General features: G+C 44.4%; 1 protein-coding gene across 2 annotated transcripts in view; it reads left to right on the plus strand.

The window, feature by feature from the left end:
• The window catches only part of ACYP2 (acylphosphatase 2), a 189,027-nt gene extending 186,756 nt beyond the window's left edge, over window positions 1-2,271 (plus strand). For both annotated transcript variants that reach the window (XM_056567748.1, XM_056567750.1), the window contains exon 4: window positions 1,699-2,271. In XM_056567748.1, the coding sequence (XP_056423723.1) occupies window positions 1,699-1,813 (115 nt within the window). In that variant the 3' untranslated portion in view covers window positions 1,814-2,271. The remainder of the gene's footprint in view (window positions 1-1,698) is intronic.
• The last annotated feature ends 21,338 nt before the right edge of the window (window positions 2,272-23,609 follow it).

Genomic DNA, 23,609 nt, shown 5'->3' on the forward strand with positions numbered 1-23,609 from the left:
CAAAAACTTTTTATACATTGTACATCTTGGCAAAACATGAAACCTTCTAATATACTTCATAAAAATGTTTTATCTCCTTTTTATAGAAATCATGGCTTATAAAAAAAAAAAGACCACTAGGGGTCCCCATACCATCCAGAATACAATCCTGTCCAGCTGCAGCATCATCTTTGTCCCAACTAAAGCATAGGCTGGGACAAAGTCCAGGAAGTGACAGGGGAACTAGCACTCCTCTGTGCTCACTCCTGTCCTGCAGCATGAAAACAGAGGGGAGAGGGTTACAGAGCAGCCTGCAGTGAGTGGATTAAGAGACTCACTGCACAGCAGACTCAGGGTGGAAGTGAATGCATGGTGATGGTAGGCTCAGTGTTTGCCTCAGACAAGCCCCTTCCTGAGCAGTGGATGTCAGAATGAGTGAGCAGCAGAACAGAAGGATTTGTGAGCCAAATACAGAAGCTAGACACATAAAAAAGACATCGGAAGCATCAGAATGACCTAGAAAGTAACATACATATGCATAATTTTTTTTCTGTGATATGACAGATACACTATAAACAGGAACCTATAAAGTTGCCCACAAACTGTAAGTCATTGCTGTGTAGAAGAAAGCAAGTGAAATCTTTTTCTAAAGCTATGCAACATGATCGAGCCATTTATTAGTTACAACTAAGACTTCAAAATCACGGAGAACAATTGGTTGGCCACTTCTTAGGAAACAGGAGACATATAACGGGTAATTACGTTATGACCTTTTTAAATTAGACAGACTGGGTCTAAACTTGTGCCATGGACCATCAGGACACAATTGGTTAGTTCCCTTTATTATGTGCTGTAGTACAAAGCCAGCATTAAGCTAGTGGCCCAAGACAAGACCTGAAAGTGTATCAACCATATCTGTTACCTTTTCAGCATTACCTTTTTCTGGCAGTTCTACACAATCTCATTGAACACAATGTCAAGAGAAACTACAGGTGGGCAATTCAAGAGTCCCTTTTGAAAATAAAAGAGTCATTCACAGTTCTAGTATTCCTTAAAGAAACATTCTACTCAGAAAACATTTATGGATGAAAAATACTCAACTAAAGAAGCTATTGTGGCTTTCAAAGTTGATGGGCTATGCTCCGGATAGGCCATTGATATTAGACCGATGGCAATCCAACTCCCAGAACCCCCCCACTAATCACCTGTTTGACAATGCTATGGTTCTGGTACAAGTGTCGCTGCCTCTTCAATGTGTACCAGCATTTTCATTACCGTCCTTTCATTACAATATGTTTACTAGTGAACCTTTCCAAGTAAACAGGGTAACACTGCAGTACTTTGCAATGTTGCTAATAAAAGTATGGCAATGGAAGGACGAGTGATGGTAAACACTAAAGGGGTAGCAGTGCTCACACCAGCGCAACAGCCACTTCAAACAGCTGATCAGCAGAGGTTCCAGGTACTGGACCTTCAACGATCTATTATTGATGGCCTATCCAGACAACAGGCCATCAGTTTTAAAGCTTACAGATCCCCTTTTCATAGTCTCGATTCAGGATTTTGTTGCACTTAGGTAAAACTAATTTTGCAATAGTTAAGAAAGTGATTCCTATTTTTTTTTTTTTTATATTGGAAGTTTCATCTAACTAATAGTAATCGTTTCCCAGCATGCATCTCCCTGTTTGCAAATCACTGACTTTTTTCTATTTTTTACAGGAAAGCTTGGCTGAGTAAAGTAGGAAGTCCCAGCTCAAGGATCGATCATACTGAATTTTCTAATGAGAAGGATATCCCAAGTCTTCAGTTTAAAGGATTCAGCACTAGATACTAAAAGAGTCATACAACAAGCACACAAGCATAACAGATATAGTGGGTTACAGACAGCCTGATAGCACTGATGTTCTTTTAGTAAATTTGCCTGACAGATGTGGGTCCTAGCTCCAGGAGAACAGGGATTCATTGACACCCATTTACCAGTTCATGATTTCCATGTACTTCCCTAAAAATCTATAGGAGCAGCGCTCAGCTCTTCGTGCAATTTAAAAAACTTCATTTAAAAGGTCTGTGCACACTGAAGTAGAGAACCACTAGCAGAATCTGATATGTGTAGGAATACACCTCCTAAGAATCAACCCAACAGTTCCTATCATTTTGATATTTCGATAATTTGGGTAATCCGTTAATATGTTAAAAATTGGCAAGTAAATTTTATTAGGGATGTCCCAATACCGATACTAGTATTCTCCATCGTATCGGGGACTCTTTCAATGTCCCCGATACCAAATCCGATACCTGCTGCCGCTCCGCTGCCCCGTTCTCCCATCCGCATCATGGCGTTCCATGGAGGAGCATGTGACACACACGTCACTCCACCTCCTCCACTGCGCCCAGCGTAATGCTACGGAGGAAGCAGAATGACGTGTATGTCACATGCTCCTCCATAGAACGCCATGATGCGGACGGGAGAATGGGGCAGCGGAGCGGCAGTACCCTTCAGAGGACAGCCACAGGTGAGCTGTCTACAAGGGTGGGGGCTGCGGTCTATAGGGGGCTTGCTACTAATGTCTAATGGGGGGGGGGCTGCTGTCTAAAGGTGGCCTGCTGTCAAAAGGGGGGGGGCTGTTGTCTAAAGGGGGGTCTGCTGTCTACAAAGGGGGGTCTGCTGTTTACAAGGGGGGCTGCAGTCTGCAGGGGGGCCTGCTACTAATGTCTAAAGGGGGGCCCTGCTGTCTAAAGGGGGCCGCGCTGTGTAAAGGGGGGCTTGCTGTCTACAAGGGGGGAGGGCTACTGTTTACAAGCGGGGCTGCGGTCTACAGGGGGCCTGCTACTAATGTCGCACTTTCTACAAGGGGGGGCGCTGTCTACAAGGGAGGGCTGTGTTCTACAGGGGGGGCTGCTACTAATGTCTACAGGGGGCTGCAGTTAATGTCTGCAAAGGGATACTACCTAGTATTAAAGGCAATCTTACAGCAGAGTCACCTGCACTAACTTGAATTTATAGGTAGATAGTGCAGGTGACCCAGTTTCTACCGCTGTTCACCATGAGGTCAATGCAAATTCTTTGTTCAGCCCAATAGAGAAGAGAGATCTTGGCTCATACTACAGCAGCGGCCTCCATAGTACACAACAAGAACCCACATATCAGCACGGTAAGCAGCGCCAGAAACCGGGTCACCTTGGTGTCAGATTCCATTTAAAATAAAAGTACTCGTAATTGGTATCGGCGAGTACTAGAATTAAAGTATCTGTACTCGTACTCGGTCTTAAGAAAATGGTACGGGACATCCCTAGATTTTATGTATGCATTTTGACCCAAACCATGTGATTCTATATTACATAACACTAAATATTATTTAATTACATGAACATTTGTCTTGTTGCAATATATTATCAATTAACTTTTGCATTGCTAAATCTACTGTATATAGGTCTTTTTTTCCACCATACAGATCTCTAAGTAAATAGCTCGTAAAGTCATCATTTTCTTTATGTAATTGTCAAAAAGCTTAATATAAATTTTTAAACATGCTCTTAAATAAAGAGATGTGGCTACTACTGAGGTTGTTGTATTTTTTTTTATTTATCAGTGGGCCCTTTGGCTAACACTGTTGTGGAAATGTTTTTCAGGTTATCTGCGGATGTGTTTTATTCAAAATTTTAGATAAGTTCCAAATTCTGCGCTGAATTATTTTTCTCTTTTTATCTCTCTACATATACAGTATATCAATATACTGCGCCTGCCACAGGAGTTTAGGAGTAAATTGCAGCATTGATCTATCACAGCATTTCCTGCATGTTGAGATTGGGACCAGGAAACAGTGAGAAGCAGTGTCATGCTGCCCGAGTCATCAGGGTGGTTCTCAGCAAGCTTATTGTTACGCCTAGCGCTCCGGGTCCCCGCTCCTCCCCGGAGCGCTCACGGCGTCCTTCTCCCTGCAGCTCCCCGGTCAGCGCTGACCGGGAGCGCTGCTCTGCCATGGCCGTTGGGGATGCGATTCGCACAGCGGGACGCGCCCGCTTGCGAGTCGCATCCCAGGTCACTTACCCGTTCCCGTCTCCTGCGGTCATGTGCTGGCGCGCGCGGCTCCGCTCTCTAGGGCGCGCGCGCGCCAGTTCCCTGAGACTTAAAGGGCCAGTGCACCAATGATTGGTGCCTGGCCCAATTAGCTTAATTGGTTCCCACCTGTTCCCTGCTTATATCTAGTCTCCTCCCTTGCACTCCCTTGCCGGATCTTGTTGCCTTAGTGCCAGTGAAAGCGTTCTTTGTGTGTTTATACCCTGTGTACCAGAACTATTGCTATCTCCCCTGACTACGAACCTTGCCGCCTGCCCCCGACCTTCTGCTACGTCCGACTTGCTTCTGCCTACTCCCTTGTACCTCGCCTATCTTCAGCAGCCAGAGAGGTGCCGTTGCTAGTGGATACGACCTGGTCACTACCGCCGCAGCAAGACCATCCCGCTTTGCGGCGGGCTCTGGTGAAAACCAGTAGTGTCTTAGAACCGGTCCACTAGCACGGTCCTCGCAATCCCTCTCTGGCACAGAGGATCCACCTCCTGCCAGCCGGCATCGTGACAGTAGATCCGGCCATGGATCCCGCTGAAGTTCCTCTGCCTGTTGTCGCCGACCTCCCCACACTGGTCGCCCAGCAAGCCCGACAGATTGCCCAACAAGATCACCAGCTGTCGTACTTGACCACCATGACTCAGCAACTCCAGTCGCAGCTACAGCAGATTCAGTCTCAGCTACAGCAGCAGCAACCATCTCCTCCGCCAGCTCCTGCACCTCTTCCGCAGCGAGTGCCCACTCCTAGCCTCCGCCTGTCCTTGCCGGACAAATTTAATGGGGACTCTAAGTTTTGCCGTGGCTTCCTTTCCCAATGTTCCCTGCATCTGGAGATGATGTCGGATCAGTTTCCTACTGAAAGGTCTAAGGTGGCTTTCGTAGTCAGCCTTCTGTCTGGAAAAGCCCTGTCATGGGCCACACCGCTCTGGGACCGCGATGACCCTGTCACTGCCTCTGTACACTCCTTCTTCTCGGAAATTCGAAGTGTCTTTGAGGAACCTGCCCGAGCCTCTTCTGCTGAGACTGCCCTGCTGAACCTGGTCCAGGGTAATTCCTCCGTTGGCGAGTACGCCATACAATTCCGTACTCTTGCTTCTGAACTATCCTGGAATAATGAGGCTCTCTGCGCGACCTTTAAAAAAGGCCTATCCAGCAACATTAAGGATGTTCTGGCCGCACGAGAGACTCCTACCAACCTGCATGAACTCATTCATCTAGCCACTCGCATTGACATGCGTTTTTCTGAGAGGCATCAAGAGCTCCGCCAGGAAAAGGACTTAGATCTCTGGACACCTCTCCCACAGTCTCCACTGCAATCTGCGCCTAGGCCTCCCGCCGAGGAAGCCATGCAAGTGGATCGGTCTCGCCTGACCCTGGAAGAGAGGAATCGCCGTAAGGAAGAGAATCTTTGTTTGTACTGTGCCAGTACTGAACATTTTCTGGTGGATTGCCCAATCCGTCCTCCACGTCTGGGAAACGCACGCTCGCACTCAGCTCTCGTGGGTGTGGCGTCTCTTGATGCCAAGTCGGCTTCTCCACGTCTCACGGTACCTGTTCGGATTTCCACTTCAGCCAGCTCTCCCCTCTCAGCCGTGGCCTGTCTGGACTCTGGAGCTTCTGGGAATTTTATTCGGGACTCCTTTGTGAATAAATTCCGGATTCCGGTGACCCGTCTTGTCAAGCCACTCCACATTTCCGCGGTCAACGGAGCCAGGGTGGACTGTACCATACGTTTCCGCACGGAGCCCCTTCTTATGAGCATCGGATCTCACCACGAGAGGATTGAACTTTTGGTCCTCCCCAATTGCACCTCGGAAATTCTCCTTGGACTTCCCTGGCTTCAACTTCATTCCCCAACCCTGGATTGGTCCACTGGGGAGATCAAGAGTTGGGGGTCCTCTTGTTCCAAGAACTGTCTAAAACCGGTTCCCAGTAACCCTTGCCGTAACTCTGTGGTTCCTCCTGTATCTGGTCCCCCTAAGGTCATTAAGGACTCTGCCTGCCACAGGAAATGCCCTTCCCCCCCTCCCAGTTCCATCAGGCAAGCTTCTGTGTCCCCTCATGGCCCTCGTCCTGGTGTCACACTGCCCCGTGCCAGGTCCCGCCCTCTGCCCTCTCTCCCCATTCCTACTCCTGCGGTTCTGCCTGCCGTTGAGGAATCCCTCCATCCTTTCCCGGTGTCCTCATCCCAGGGGAGGCAGTTACCCGATAAAGAGAAGGGGAGACCTAAGGGGGGGGTACTGTTACGCCTAGCGCTCCGGGTCCCCGCTCCTCCCCGGAGCGCTCACGGCGTCCTTCTCCCTGCAGCTCCCCGGTCAGCGCTGACCGGGAGCGCTGCTCTGCCATGGCCGTTGGGGATGCGATTCGCACAGCGGGACGCGCCCGCTTGCGAGTCGCATCCCAGGTCACTTACCCGTTCCCGTCTCCTGCGGTCATGTGCTGGCGCGCGCGGCTCCGCTCTCTAGGGCGCGCGCGCGCCAGTTCCCTGAGACTTAAAGGGCCAGTGCACCAATGATTGGTGCCTGGCCCAATTAGCTTAATTGGTTCCCACCTGTTCCCTGCTTATATCTAGTCTCCTCCCTTGCACTCCCTTGCCGGATCTTGTTGCCTTAGTGCCAGTGAAAGCGTTCTTTGTGTGTTTATACCCTGTGTACCAGAACTATTGCTATCTCCCCTGACTACGAACCTTGCCGCCTGCCCCCGACCTTCTGCTACGTCCGACTTGCTTCTGCCTACTCCCTTGTACCTCGCCTATCTTCAGCAGCCAGAGAGGTGCCGTTGCTAGTGGATACGACCTGGTCACTACCGCCGCAGCAAGACCATCCCGCTTTGCGGCGGGCTCTGGTGAAAACCAGTAGTGTCTTAGAACCGGTCCACTAGCACGGTCCTCGCAATCCCTCTCTGGCACAGAGGATCCACCTCCTGCCAGCCGGCATCGTGACACTTATCCCCACCACACCACTTGACACCCCCCCCCCCCCCGTTTGGTATAGGGAGAAATAAATTGATCAATGCTAGCCGTGCAGGGAGAATATTCCCAAAACTGCTCCAATGACTTGTAATTCAGGTGGCATGAAAGTGATGATAGGTTCCCTTAAAAACCATGTTTGTCATAGGATCTAGTGTGTGCTGTTTCAGAAAAACAAAGCTCTGACAACTATAAAGGCAGATTAGGAGATTATTGAGCACATCATTTGAGACCTAAAAATCACATGATGAGAAAATGTGGAAAATAATTTTAAGCAATCACCACGCATAAGATATCTGTCAACCAAATGCATATTCTTGGGGGAGATTAATCAAAACCTGTGCAGAGGAAAAGTTGCCCATAGCAACCAATAAGATTACTTATTAAATTTTTCAGAGGTCTTTTTAACTTGTTAGGGATGAAGGGCGTACCTGTACACCCTTGGCCCACTCGTCATAGCGGGTAAGGCGAAGGTCACTGGTCGCGGTGCCGCACGCTATTAACCCTTTAGACGCGGTGTTCAAAGTTGATCGGCGCATCTAAAATGAAACTAAACTGCTGCCGGTTAGCTAAGGGGGCTGTTCGGGATCGTCGTGGCAAAATCGCAGTGTCCCGAACAGCTGTGGGATATGAGGAGGGTCCCCCTACCTACCTTTTCCCATTTAAAAAAGAAAAAAAACAGTCTAAATAAAAATAAAAATATGTGGTATCGCCACGTGCGGAAATGTCCTAATTATAAAAATATATCATTAATTAAACCACACAGTGAATGGTGTACACGCAAAAAAATTCTAAAGTCCAAAAAACGTATTTTTGGTCACTTTTTATATCATGAAAAAATGAATAAAAAGCGATCAAAAAGTCCGATCAATACAAAAATGGTACCGCTAAAAACTTCAGATTACAGCACATAAAATGAGCCCTAATTAGTTATAGGGGTCAGAAGATGACAATTTTAAACGTATACATTTTCCTGCATGTAGTTATGATTTTTTCCAGAAGTATGACAAAATCAAACCTATATAAGTAGGATATCATTTTAATCGTATGGACCTACAGAATAAAGATAAGGTGTCTGTCATAATAATGTAAAAAAATAAATAAAAAAAACACCAACTTTGAAAGGGATCTGAATCAGTAAATTAAAGGGAATCTATCAACTTTATATAATGCTCAGAGCTTTAGTTTCAATGAGGCAGTGCTAGAAGGGAAGCCAACAATCAGTAAAGGCAGGGAGGGGTGAGGGAGGGAGGAGGCAAGCATGCTGTCACTCAGCACAGCCTCCTTGACTCTTGAGCTCTGAGCATAATATAGAGCTGACAGATTTCATTTAAAGAGAACCTGTGATCGAATTTTACCTTATATAACCATTGACCCATGCTGTTTGCAAACTAGAAGCAAGTAGCTCTCAAGGCAATATTACCAATAATATTACCAATATTACCAATAATACCAGTACAAGAAAACAAACATTGTCAGCATCTTCAAACAATATGAAATTTGTGCACAGGGGCACATTGCTAGTTCTGTGTTACCTGTAAAGTACCGCCATACCATGACCACCACCACCATTATCACTGACTAATACCTCTATATTGTTACCAAAAATCCACTGTATAAAAGACCAATATTCCCACATACATTTACTTAATATAGTGATTATAAACAGGACCATATAGAGGTAAATATCAGCTAAAGCTGTACACAGATCTGTATACCATATAAGTGAATATATACAGGACCATACAGAGGTAGATTCCGGCTGTACACAGGATCTGTATATCATGTAAGTGATTATTGTTACCTCCAGGGACTTCCGTGATTACCATTACCTCCAGGTGATGTTTTTTCTGATCAGCAGCATCCTCTTTCCTTTTCTTCTCTGTCCAGAGTAGACTGCCATGACAACTTCTTCCAACCAAAACTAATTTCTTCAGCATCTCCAGGATAAACATGTTAGACACCGCATTTTTCCAGTGCCCTACCCTCATTTACACAATTTTCCCATCTATAGGCCCCCGAACTGTAATAATTCCCTTCTTGGTGTCCTGCACAGTGAAAGGGCAGGTAGGTGGGTAGCCAAGTAAATAGGTAACAGGGTAGGTAGTTCAGGAAGCTACAGTGGGGATCAAAAGTTTGGGCACGGCAGGTAAAAATTTGTATTAAAGGAGTACTCTGGTGCAGACTACTCCTGCTCCGTCCTGCCCGGGCTGCAAATAAATTGAAAATAAACCATCACTCACCATGTGACGCTTCGTTACACCCGAAAGTATGAAAAAGATGGTCCGGAGGACCGATCAGCTGTAGTGGCGCTCCGCGGGAACCCAGGAATGTGAGTGATGGTTTATTTTCATTTTTTTTTTGCAGCCCTGGCAGGACGGAGCAGGAGTAGTCTGCTCCAGAGAACTCCTTTAATGTGCATAAAGAAGCCAAGGAAAGATGGAAAAATCTCCAAAAGGCATCAAATTACAGATTAGACGTTCTTATAATATGTCAACAAAAGTTAGATTTTATTTCCATCATTTACACTTCAAAATAACAGAAAACCAAAAAATGGGGTCTGCAAAAGTTTGGGTACCCTGCAGAATTTATAGCATGCACTCCCCTTTTGCAAAGCTGAGACCTGCCAGTGTCATGGATTGTTCTCAATCATCATCTGGGAAGACCAGGTGATGTCAATCTCAAAGGTTTTAAATGCCCAGACTCATCTGACCTTGCCCCAACAATCAGCACCATGGGTTCTTCTAAGCGGTTGTCTAGAAATCTGAAAATGAAAATAGTTGACGCACACAAAGCTGGAGAAAGCTATAAGAAGATAGCAAAATGTTTTCAGATGTCAATATCCTCTGTTCAGAATGACATTAAGAAATGACAGTCATCAGGAACAGGGGAAGTTAAAGCAAGATTTGGAAGACCAAGAAAAATATCAGACAGAACAGCTCGCAGGATTGTGAGAAAAACAATTCAAAACCCATGTTTGACTGCACAATCCCTCCAGAAAGATCTGGCAGACACTGGAGTTGTGGTACACTATTCCACTAGAGAGATATACTTGTACAAATATGGTCTTCATGGAAGAGTCATCAGAAGAAAACCTCTTCTACATCCTCACCACAAAAATCAGAGTTTGAACTTTGCAAATGAACATATAGACAAGCCTGATGCATTTTGAAGTTCTGTGGACCGATGAGGTTAAAATTTAACTTTTTGGCCGGAATGAGCAAAGGTACTTTTGGAGAAGAAGGGGAACAGAATTTAACCCTTTAACGACGCAAGACGTATATTTACGTCCTGCGCCGGCTCCCGCGATATGAAGCGGGGTCGCACTGCGACCTCACATCACATCGCGTCGGTCCCGGCGCTCATCAACGGCCGGGACCCGCGGCTAATACCACACATCGCCGATCGTGGCGATGTGCGGTATTAACCCTTTAGAAGCGGCGGTCAAAGCTGACCGCCGCTTCTAAAGCGAAAGTGAAAGCATCCCGGCTAGTCAGTCGGGCTGTTCGGGGCCGCCGCGGTGAAATCGCGGCGTCCCGAACAGCTTGCAGGACACCGGGAGGGCCCTTACCTACCTCCTCGGTGTCCGATCGACGAATGACTGCTCCGTGCCTGAGATCCAGGCAGGAGCAGTCAAGCGCCGATAATGCTGATCACATGCGTGTTAATACACGCCAGTGATCAGCATAGGATGGGACCTATAACACTGCAAAAAAAATGTAAAAATAAAGTGTTAATAAAGGTCATTTAACCCCTTCCCTAATAAAAGTTTGAATCACCCCCCTTTTCCCATAAAAAAAATAAAACAGTGTAAATAAAAATAAAAATAAACATATGTGATATCGCCGCGTGCGTAAATGTCCGAACTATAAAAATATATTATTAATTAAACCGCATTGGTCAATGGCGTACGCGCAAAAATTCCAAAGTCCCAAAAAGCGTATTTTGGTCACTTTTTATACCATTAAAAAATGAATAAAAAGTGATCAAAAAGTCTGATCAAAACAAAAATCATACCGATAAAAACTTCAGATCACGGCACAAAAAATTAGCCCTCATACCGCCCTGTACGTGGAAAAATAAATAAGTTATAGGGGTCAGAAGAGGACATTTTTAAACATATAAATTTTCCTGCATGTAGTTATGATTTTTTCCAGAAGTACGACAAAATCAAACGTATATAAGTAGGATATCATTTTAACCGTATGGAGCTACAGAATAATGATAAAGTGTCATTTTTACCGAAATATGCACTGCGTAGAAACCGAAGCCCCCAAAAGTTACAAAATGGCGTTTTTTCTTCTATTTTGTCGCACAATGATTTTTTTTTTCCGTTTCGTCGTGAATTTTGTGTAAAATGACTGATGTCACTGCAAAGTAGAATTGGTGACGCAAAAAATAAGCCATAATATGGATTTTTAGGTGGAAAATTGAAAGGGTTATGATTTTTAAAAGTTAAAGAGGAAAAAACGAAAGTGCAAAAACGGAAAAACCCTGAGTCCTTAACCCCTTAAGGACTCAGGGTTTTTCCGTTTTTGCACTTTCGAAAAAAAAACGCCATTTTGTAACTTTTGGGGGCTTCCGTTTCTACGCAGTGCATATTTCGGTAAAAATTACACCTTATTATTATTCTGTAGGTCCATACGGTTAAAATGATACCCTACTTATATAGGTTTGATTTTGTCGCACTTCTGGAAAAAATCATAACTACATGCAGGAAAATTTATACGTTTAAAAATGTCATCTTCTGACCCCTATAACTTTTTTATTTTTCCACGTACAGGGCAGTATGAGGACTCATTTTTTGCGCCGTGATCTGAAGTTTTTATCGGTGTGATTTTTGTTTTGATCTGACTTTTTGATCACTTTTTATAAAAATTTTTTAATGGTATAAAAAGTGACCAAAATACACTTTTTTGGACTTTGGAATTTTTTTGCGCGTACGCCATTGACCGCGCGGTTTAATTAATGATATATTTTTATAGTTCGGACATTTACACACGCGGCGATACCACATATGTTTATTTATTTATTTTTTTACACTGTTTTATTTTTTTTATGGGAAAAGGGGGTGATTCAAACTTTTATTAGGGAAGGGGTTAAATGACCTTTATTAACACTTTTTTTTTACATTTTTTTTGCAGTGTTATAGGTCCCATAGGGACCTATAACACTGCACACACTGATCTCCTATGCTGATCACTGGCGTGTATTAACACGCCTGTGATCAGTGTTATCGGCGCTTGACTGCTCCTGCCTGGATCTCAGGCACGGAGCAGTCATTCGCCGATCGGACACCGAGGAGGCAGGTAAGGGCCCTCCCGGTGTCCGGTCAGCTGTTCGGGACACCGCGATTTCACCGCGGCGGTCACGAACAGCCCGACTGAGCAGCCGGGTCACTTTCAGTTTCACTTTAGAAGCGGCGGTCAGCTTTGACCGCCGCTTCTAAAGGGTTAATACCGCACATCGCCGCGATCGGCGATGTGTGGTATTAGCCGCGGGTCCCGGCCGTTGATGAGCGCCGGGACCGACGCGATATGATGCGGGATCGCGGCGCGATCCCGCTTCATATAGCGGGAGCCGGAGCAGGACGTATATTTAAGGGTCGTTAAGGGGTACTCCGGTGAAAAACTTTTTTTCTTTTAAATCAACTGGTACCAGAAAGTTAAACAGATTTGTAAATTACTTCTATTATAAAATCTTAATCCTTCCTGTACTTTTTAGCTGCTGAATACTACAGTGGAAATTCTCTTCCGTTTGAAACACAGAGCTGTCTGCTGACATCATGAGCACAGTGCTCTCTGCTGACATTTCTGTCCATTTTAGGAACTGTCCAGAGTAAAAGGAAATCCCCATAGCAAACATATGCTGTTCTGGACAATTCCTAAAATGGACAGAGATGTCAGCAGAGAGGACTGTGCTCATGATGTCAGCAGACAGCTGTGTTTCAAAAAGAAAAGAATTTCCACTGTAGTATTCAGCAGCTAATAAGTACAGGAAGGATTAAGATTTTTTAATAGAAGTAATTTACAAATCTGTTTAACCTTCTGGCACCAGTTGATAAAAAAAAAAAAAAAGTTTTTCACCGGAGTACCCCTTTAATTAAAAGAACCTCTGTCCAACTGTTAAGCATGGGGGTGGATCATTCATGCTTTGGGGTTGTATTGCAGCCAGTGGCACAGGGAACACCTCACGAGTAGAAGGAAAAATGAATTCAGTAAAATTTAAGCAAATTTTGGATGCTATCTTGATGCCATCTGTGAAAAAGCTGAAGTTAAAGAGAGGTTGGCTTCTACAAATGAATAATGATCCTAAACACACCTCGAAATCCAGAGGGGATTACATCTAGAGGCGTAAACTGAAGGTTTTGCCATGGCCTTCACAATCTGCTGACCTCAACATAATTGAAAATCTATGGATAGACCTTAACCCTTTAAGGACGCAGCCCTTTTTCACCTTAAGGACTGAGCCCTTTTTCGCAATTCTGACCACCGTCACTTTACAAATTAATAACGCGAAAACGCTTTTACCGAATATTCTGATTTTGAGATTGTTTTTTCGTGACATATTCTACTTTATTTTGGTGGTAAATTTTCGGCGTTACTTGCATCCTTTTTTGGTGAAAAATCCCCAAATTTCATGAAAATTTTGAAAATTTTGCATTTTTCTAACTTTGAAGCTCTCTAATTGTAAGGAAAATGGATATTCCAAATAAATTTTATTTTTCTTCACAAATACAATATGTCCACTTTATGTTGGCATCATAAAATGGACATACTTTTGCTTTTTGAAAAAAATAGAGGGCTTCAAAGTAACAGTGGTCTCCAAACTGTGACCCTCCAGATGTTGCAAAACTACAACTCCCAGCATGCCCAGAAAGCCTTTGGCTCTCTGGGCATGCTGGGAGTTGCAGTTTGGCCCCCCTAGTGGTTGCCACAGTAAAGATCGATATACTTTCACTTCCAATTCCCCGCTCGCCCCCCCCCCCCCCCACTATCGATTCCCTACCTGACCAGGATCCTGCAGGCTCCAGCGAAGATCCCAGGTCCCCAGGCATCTTCTCCTGCAGGTACGGCCTCCATCTTCTTCCCAGAGCCCCTCGACATCCAGGGGCGGGCAGAACCGGTCCTGCGCTGCCATTGGTCAGAACTCCGTTCTGAGTAATGGCAGGGGATAGAAGTAGATCGCAGCTTTGCGATCTCACTCCAAACCTTTAGGCTGATCGGGGTGGTTTTGCTGACAACTCCGATCAGCCCTATTTTCCGGGTGATCGGGTCACCAGAGACCCGATCAGCCCGGAATTGGAGAAAATCGCATGTATGAATTGACATGCGATTTTCTCCGATCGCCGACATGGGGGGGTCTCAGGACCCCCCTGGGCGATGTGCCAGGGTGCCTGCTGAATGATTTCAGCAGGCACCCGGCTCCGGAATTCCCACGGGCGTATGGATACGCCCTGCGTCCTTAAGGACTCGGAATGCAGGGCGTATCCATACGCCCTGCGTCCTTAAGAGGTTAAAAGAGCAGTGCGTGACAGACAGCCCAGAAATCTCAAAGAACCGGAAGACTTTTGTAAGGAAGAATGGGCAAAGATACCTCAAACAAGAATTGAAAGACTCTTGGCTGGCTACAAAAAGCGTTTACAAGCTGTGATACTTGCCAAAGGGGGCAGTACAAGATATTAACTCTGCAGGGTGCCCAAACTTTTGCAGATGCCATTTTTTTGTTTTCTGTTATTTTGAAAGTGTAAATGATGGAAATAAAATCTAACTTTTGTTGACATCTTATAAGAATGTCTAATCTTTAATTTGATGCCTTTTGGAGATTTTTCCATCTTTCCTTGGCTTCTTTATGCACATTAATAAAAATTTTTACCTGGGGTGCCCAAACTTTTGATCCCGACTGTAGATATGTAGGTAGGTGACTAGCTAGGTAGTTTGTTAGCTAGGTAGTTAGGCACCCATGTATGAAGGCCAGGTATATACATAGTTAGGTAGCCAGGTATGTAGGTAGGTAGTTAGGCAGACAGGTATGTAGGAAGTTAGATAGCCAGGTATATAAGTAAGTAGATAGGTAGCCAGGTAGTTAGTCAAGTAGGTAGCCACCACCCCCCTCCACCCAGTGGTGGATCCAGAGTCTAGTCTCGGGAGGGGCACTATCAGAGTATTTTGACAGAAAATTAAGTGTTGCTTACGGAAGTTACAGGTAGGTAATGTCCCCAGGAGGTAGTGGCCCCTAGTAGATCATGCCTCCAGGTAATAAATGTCCCCCAGGTAGGTAGTCATACTCCCTGTAGTAGGTAGCCCTCCTATTAGTTTGTCCCCATATTAGCTAGGCAGAAACATAGTAGATAGTCCCTCACATTAGGTGTAGGCTGAAGTTCCCTCACATTGGGTGTAGGCAGCAGAGTTCCCCCACAGTGAGTGTAGGCAGCAGAGTTCCCCCACAGTGGGTGTAGGCAGCAGAGTTTCCCCACAGTAGGTGTAGGCAGCAGTGTCTCCCCACAGTAGGTGTAGGCAGCAGGGTCCTCCCACAATAGATGTAGGCAGCAGGATCCCCCCATAGTAGGTATAGGCAGCAGGATTCCCCCACTGTATGTGTAGACAGCAGGATCCCCCCACAGTAGGTGTAGGTAGCAGATTCCCCCCCTCCCCCCACCACCAGAAGGTGTAGGAGGCAGAGTTCCCCCCAGTAGGTGTAGGCAGCAAAGTCCCCCCCCCCCCAGTAGGTGTAGGCAGCAGAGTCCCCCATTTTGTGTTAGCTGACAGAAAATTAAGTGCTGCTTACGGAAGTTACAAGTAGGTAATGTCCCCAGGAGGTAGTGGCCCCTAGTAGATCATGCCTCCAGGTAGTAAATGTCCCCCAGGTAGGTAGTCATGCTCCCTGTAGTAGGTAGCCCTCCTATTAGAATGTGTCGGCAGATAAGAACCATTTGGCCCATCTAGTCTGCCCAATATCCTATCCTATCAATAGTCCCTGGCCCTATCTTATATCAAGGATAGCCTTATGCTTATCCCATGCATGTTTAAACTCCTTCACTGTATTTGCAGCGACCACTTCTGCAGGAAGGCTATTCAATGCATCCACTACTCTCTCAGTAAAGTAATACTTCCTGATATTACTTTTAACCCCTTAACGACGCAGGACGTATATTTACGTCCTGCGCCGGCTTACGCGATATGAAGCGGGATTGCACCGCGATCCCGCATCATATCGCGTCGGTCCCGGCGCTCATCAACGGCCGGGACCCACGGCTAATACCAGACCGCCGCTTCTAAAGTGAAACTGAAAGTGACCCGGCTTGCAGGACACCAGAAGGGCCCTTACCTGCCTCCTCGGTGTCTGATCGGCGAATGACTGCTCCGTGCCTGAGATCCAGGCAGGAGCAGTCAAGCGCCGATAACACTGATCACAGGCGTGTTAATACACGCCTGTGATCTGTGTAAAAGATCAGTGTGTGCAGTGTTATAGGTCCCTATGGGACCTATAACAATGCAAAAAAAAAGTTTAAAAAAAGTGTTAATAAAGGTCATTTAACCCCTTCCCTAATAAAAGTTTGAATCACCCCCCTTTTCCCATAAAAAAAATAAAACAGTGTAGAAAAAAATAAAAAAATAAATAATAAACATATGTGGTATCGCAGCGTGCGTAAATGTCCGAACTATAAAAATATATCATTAATTAAACCGCACGGTCAATGGCGTACGCGCAAAAAAAATCCAAAGTCCAAAAAAGCGCATTTTGGTCACTTTTTATACCATTAAAAAATGAATAAAAAGTGATCAAAAAGTCTGATCAAAACAAAAATCATACCGATAAAAACTTCAGACCATGGCGCAAAAAATGAGTCCTCATACCGCCCTGTAAGTGGAAAAATAAAAAAGTTATAGGGGTCATAAGATGACATTTTTAAACGTATAAATTTTCCTGCATGTAGTTATGATTTTTTCCAGAAGTGCGACAAAATCAAACCTATATAAGTAGGGTATCATTTTAATCGTATGGACCTACAGAATAATGATAAGGTGTAATTTTTACCGAAATATGCACTGCGTAGAAACGGAAGCCCCCAAAAGTTACAAAATGGCGTTTTTTCTTCGATTTTGTCGCAAAATGATTTTTTTTTCCGTTTCGCTGTGCATTTTTGGATAAAATGACTATTGTCACTGCAAAGTAGAATTGGCGACACAAAAAATAAGCCATAATATGGATTTTTAGGTGGAAAATTGAAAGGGTAATGATTTTTAAAAGGTAAGGAGGAAAAAACGAAAGTGCAAAAACTGAAAAACCCTGAGTCCTTAAGGGGTTAAACCTTTGCCCCTCTAATTTAAAACTATGTCCTCTTGTGGTAGTTTTCCCTCCTTTAAATATCCTCCTTTACCGTGTTGATTCCCTTTATGTATTTAAAAGTCTCTAGCATATCCCCTATCTACCATATCTATCATATAGTTTGGTAGTTTGTCCCCATATTAGCTAGGCAGAAACATAGTAGATAGTCCCTCACATTATGCGTAGGCAGCAGAGTTCCCTCACATTGGGTGTAGGCAGCAGAGTTCCCCCAAAGTGGGTGTAGGCAGCAGAGTTCCCCACTCCCAGTGCACTGCGCACTGCATGGGGGCAGAGGTCATGTCTCCTCTCTGTGTAGGCCGCAGATGCGGCTCACACAGAGGGGACACCACAGCGCTGTCTGCCTGGGGATCCGTGACAAGTGTTCTGGAACCCTAGCAGCAGCAGCGGCGGGCGGGCCGGCGGCTTCTGGCATACCCATGATGTCTGGTCTCTTAACCAGTTAAGGACCCAGGGTGTACGGATACATCCTGACACCCTGCTACTTAAGGACCCAGGACGTACCTGTGTGCCCGTGGGAATTTCGGTCCCCGCCACACGCCGGGCTGGGACCGGACGGGGGTGACTGCTGATATCGATCAGCAGGCACCCCGCGCAAATGCCCAGGGGGGTCATCAAACAAATCACTGGTGAATTCACTCACGCGATTTGCGGCAATTCCGGTTCATACGGGTCTCCGGTGACCCGGAAAATAAGGGGGATCACGGTTGTCCAAGACACCCACGATCCCCCTGAAGGGATAGGAGTGAGGTGGCAGGGGTCCCACCCCTCCTATCCCTGCTATTGGTCATCTAGAAGCGACGACCAATAGCAGATCAGGGGCGGGGGGGGGGGGGGGGTGTTGACTTTCGGTTTCCCCATTCAGCCCACCCACAGTAGGCTGGGCAGAACGGGGAAACCGACGAGGACCGGCATCGAAGGTCCATTTACCCATCGGCGGTGGCAGTGGGCGGCGATCGGCGGCAGAAGAGGACGGCGATGCAGCTCCCTGGATCCTACGGAAGATGGTGAGTTGCCTAGCAACATCTGGAGGGCTACAGTTTGAGACCACAGTGGTCGCTAAACTGTAACCCTCCAGCTGTTGCAAAACTACAACTCCCAGCATGCCCAGACAGCTGTTTGCTGTGTGGGCATGCTGGGATTTGCAGTTTTGCAACAGCTGGAGGGCTACAGTTTGGAGATCACTGTGCAGTGGTCTCTCAACTGTGGCCCTCTAGATCTTGCAAAACTACAACTCTTAGCATGCCCACACAGCAGTTTGCTGTCTGGGCATGCTGGGATTTGTAGTTTTGCAACATCTGGAGGGCAACAGTTTGGAGATCACTGTGCAGTGGTCTATAAACTGTAGCCCTCCAGATGTTGCAAAACTGCAAATCCAAGCATGCCCAGACAGCTGTCTCAGCATTCTGGGAGTTGTAGTTGCGTACCTCCAGCTGTTGCATAACTACATCTCCCAGCATGCCCTTCGGCGATCAGTACATGCTGGGATTTGTAGTTTTTCAACAGCTGGAGGCACATTTGAAAATACTGAGTTAGGTAACAGAACCTAACTGAAGGTTTTCCAACCAGGGTGCCTCCAGCTGTTGCACAAGTACAACTCCCAGCATGCACGGTCTGTCAGTACATGCTGGGAGTTGTAGTTTTGAAACAGCTGGAGGTTTGCCCCCCGATGGGCACCGATAGTCAGGGGGAGAGAACGGGCAGCGGCTCAGATAGCCAGGGGGAGAGAAGCGGCGGCAGCAGGGCTCTAGACCCCAGGAAAGACAGGGGGAGAAAAGCGGGCAGCGACCCCCTGCCTTTCCTGGGGACTTCTGCGGGGTCAGAAACAGTGTATCGGGGTATACGCATGCACACACATGCACCCTCATTTTACCAAGGATATTTGGGTTAAAAACTTTTTTTACCCAAATATCCTTGGTAAAATGAGGGTGTGTGTTATAGGCCGGTGCGTGGTATACCCTGATAAATACGGTATATATAATTTTTATTTTTTTTCACAAAAATGCTGGTGTTACCCTAAATATTTCAGTTTCACAAGGGAAAATAGGAAAAAAGCCCCCCAAAATTTGTAACCTCATTTCTTCTGAGTAAGAACATAACCCATATGTGGATGTAAAGTGCTCTACTGGCGAACTACAATGCTCAGAAGAGAAGGAGCGCCACTGGGCTTTTGAAGAGAAAATTTGTCCGGAATTGAAGGCCACGTGTGTCTACAAAGCCCCCATAGTGCCAGAATAATGCCCCCCCCCCCGACATGTGACCCCATTTTGGAAACTGTACCCCTCACGTACTGTAATAAGGGGTACAGTGAGCATTTGCACCCCACAGGTGTCTGACAGATCTTTGGAACAGTGGTCCGTGAAAATGAAAAATGTAATTTTTCATTTGCACAGCCCTCTGTTCCAAAGATCTGTCAAACACCAGTGGGGTGTAAATACTTACTGCACCCCTTATTAAATTCTGTGAGGGGTGTAGTTTCCAAAATGGGGTCACATGTGGGGGCACCACGGGGAGCTTTGTAAATACACATGGGCCCTGACTTCCATTCCAAACAAATTCTCTCTCCAAAAGCTCAATGGCGCTCCCCCTCTTCTGAGCATTGTAGTGCACCAGCAGAGCACCTGACGTCCACACATGGGGTATTGTCATACTCAGAAGTAATGGGGTTACAAATTTTGGGGGTCATTTTCTCCTATTAACCCTGTAAAAATGGAAAATTTGGGGGGGGGGAAATGCATTTTAGTGAAAAAAAAAATTTTCTTCATTTACACATCCAAATTTGACAAAAAGTCGTCAAACACCTGTGAGGTGTTAAGGCTCACTGTACCCCTTGTTACATTCCTTGAGGGGTGTAGTTTCCAAAATAGTATGCCATGTGTTTTTTTTTTTTTTTTTTTTTTTTGCTGTTCTGGCACCATAGGGGCTTCCTAAATGCGACATGTATCCCAAAAACCATTTCAGCAAAATTTGCTTTCCAAAAGCCAAATGTGACTCCTTCTCTTCTGAGCATTGTAGTGCACCAGCAGAGCACTTGACCTCCATACTTGGGGTATTTCCATACTCAGAAGATATGGCGTTACAAATTGTGCGGGGCATTTTCTCCAATTACCACTAGTAAAAATTTAAATTTTGTGGGAAAACTAGCATTTTTTGTGAAAAAAATATCATTTACACATCCAACTTTAAAGAAAAGTCGTCAAACACCTGTGGGGTGTTAAGGCTACCTGGACCCCTTGTTACGTGCCTTGAGGGGTGTAGTTTCTAATATAGTATGCCATGTGCCCATTTTTTTTTTGTTGTTCTGGCACCATAAATGTGACATGCCCCACAAAAACCATTTCAGAATATCTCACTCTCCAAAATCCCACTGTCGCTCCTTCCCTTCTGAGAGCTCTAGTGCATCCACAGAGCACTTGACATACACATATGAGATATTTCCTTAATCGAGAGAGATATTGGGTTACACATTTTAGGAAGTTTTCTCTCCTTTTACCCCTTTTTTTCAAAGTTTTCAAAAACTGGGTCTACAAGAACATGCCAGTGTAAAAAATGAAGATTTTGAATTTTCTCCTTCAATTTGCTGCTATTCCTGTGAAACACCTAAAGGGTTAACAAAGCTTTTGAATTTCATTTTGAATACTTTGAGGAGTGCAGTTTTTATAATGGGGTAATTTATGGGGTATTTCTAATAAGAAGGCCCTTCAAATCCACTTCAAAACTGAACTGGTCCCTGAAAAATTTCCATTTTGAAAATTTTGTGAAAGATTTGAAAATTGCTGCTATACTTTGAAGCCCTCTGATGTCTTCCAAAAGTAAAAACATGTCAAAAGTAAAAACATGCCAACATAAAGTAGACATATTGTATACGTGAATCAATATATAATTTATTTGGAATATTCATTTTCCTTATAAGCAGAGAGCTTCAAAGTTAAAAAAAAAATTCAAAATTTTAAATTTTTTCATAAAATTTCAAAATTTTCCACCAAGAAATGATGCAAGTATCGACAAAATGTTACCACTAACATAAAGTAGTATATGTCACTAAAAAACTATCTCGGAATCAGAATGAAAGGTAAAAGCATCCCAGAGTTATTAAAGGGTACCTCTCATCAAATAAACTTTTGATATATTTTAGATTAATGAATGTTGAATAACTTTCCAATAGCATGTTAATGAAATATATGCTTCTTTCTATTGTATTTTTCCCGATCAGTCCTGTCAGCAAGCATTTCTGACTCATGCTGGAGTCCTAAACACTCAGAGCTGCCAGCCTGCTTTGTTCACAGCCAAACAGGCTGTGAACAAAGCAGGCTGGCAGCTCTGAGTGTTCTCCTTTGTGAACAAAGCAGACTGGCAGCTCGTAGTATTTAGGACTCCTGCATGAGTCAGAAATGCTTGCTGACAGGACTGCTAGGGAGACCCCTAGTGGTCATTTCTTCAAAGTGGAAAATTAAATAGAAAGAAGCATATTTTTTAATAACATGCAATTGTAAAGTTATTCTGCATACATTAATCTATAATATTTCAAAAGTTTTTTTGATGAGAGGTACCCTTTAATTCTTAAAGTGACAGTGGTCAGATGTGCAAAAAATGGCCGGGTCCTACACTGAAAATTGGCTGGGTCCTTAAGGGGTTAAAGGGTAACTCTGTTGGAAAACATTTGTTTTCTACTTGTTTCCACCGAAGTTCCCCTTTAAAGCAGTGGTAGCATAAATTTTTCCCTAATGCCCCCGCTGCCTTAAGACAGAGGCAGCCCAAGACATGGGGCTACTAGTGCCACACCCGGGGCTATAGCCCCCCCTAATGACGCCTCTGCTCTGGTGCTTACTACACCCTGTTCCAAATTATTATGCAAATTCTATTTAAGTGTCACAAAGATTAAATATTTTGTTTTTCAATTTAAAGGGATACTCTGGAGAAACTTTTTTTTTTTTTTTTTTTTTTATCAACTGGTGCCAGAAAGTTAAATAGATTTGTAAATTAAAAATAAAGAAATTGGGGTATGTGCAGCTCACAAAATAAATTAGTCGAGGCTATATGGAATGTACTTACACCAAAAAAAGTAGAAATGTAAATAATTTGTAGAGAGAAAAAGGTACCAAAAAGCCTCTAGACTAATACCATAAATGGTACATGATGATTGAATTACAGAAGAATAAAATCGGACTTTATATGATGAAAAGATACTTAATATAAAATAATTACAAATGAGACATTAGTATAAAATAATATAAATCAAATCCAAAAAGGTATCAATTTATGTTTTGGATTTGATTTATATTATTTTATACTAATGTCTCATTTGTAATTATTTTATATTAAATATCTTTTCATCATATAAAGTGAAGCACAGTCCTATTTTATTCTTCTGTAATTCAATCATCATGTACCATTTATGGTATTAGTCTAGAGGCTTTTTGGTACCTTTTTCTCTCTACAGATTTGTAAATTACTTCTCTGCTGACATCTGTGTCCATTTTAGGAACTGCCCAGAACAGCATATGTTTGCTATGGGGATTTCCTTTTACTCTGGCAGTTCCTAAAATGGACAGAGATGTCAGCAGAGAGCACTGTGCTCATGATGTCAGCAGACAGCTCTGTGTTTCATGTTTTGGGCCGGAATCCTGAGAAGAGAGCTGGTCGGCCCCTTTAGGGTCCCCAAAGATGTAAAGATGACCTCTGCAAAGTATGAGGAGTTTCGGACTGACCACTTTCTTTCCTGGTACAGAAGGAAGAACTATGCTTTCCGTAATAAAATCATCTTCATGCATGATAATGCACCATCTCATGCTGCAAAAAATACCTCTGCATCAATGGCTGCTATGGGGATAAAAGGAGAGAAAGTCATGGCGTGGCCTCCATCCTCCCCTGACCTCAATCCTATTGAGAACCTTTGGAGCATCCACAAGCAAAAGATATCTGAGGGTAGGAGGCAGTTTACATCCAAACAGCAGCTCTGGGAGGATATTTTGACATCTTGCAAACAAATTCAAGCAAAAACTGTCCAAAAACTCACAAGTTCAACGGATGCAAGACTTGTGAAGCTACTATCAAATAAGGGGTCCTATGTTAAAATGTAACGTGACCTGTTAAAATGTTTCAAAAGTTAAAATGTTGTTAAAAGTTTGATTGAAATATGCTGCAAACACAACAAATGATAAATTTCAATGACAAATGATAAATTTCAGAACACAATGAAGGGTTCTGAAATATACTGTGCGTAATAATTTGGAACAGTGCATTGTATGT

This window comes from Hyla sarda, chromosome 3 (genome assembly GCF_029499605.1).
Source record: "Hyla sarda isolate aHylSar1 chromosome 3, aHylSar1.hap1, whole genome shotgun sequence".
Lineage (NCBI taxonomy): Eukaryota > Metazoa > Chordata > Amphibia > Anura > Hylidae > Hyla > Hyla sarda.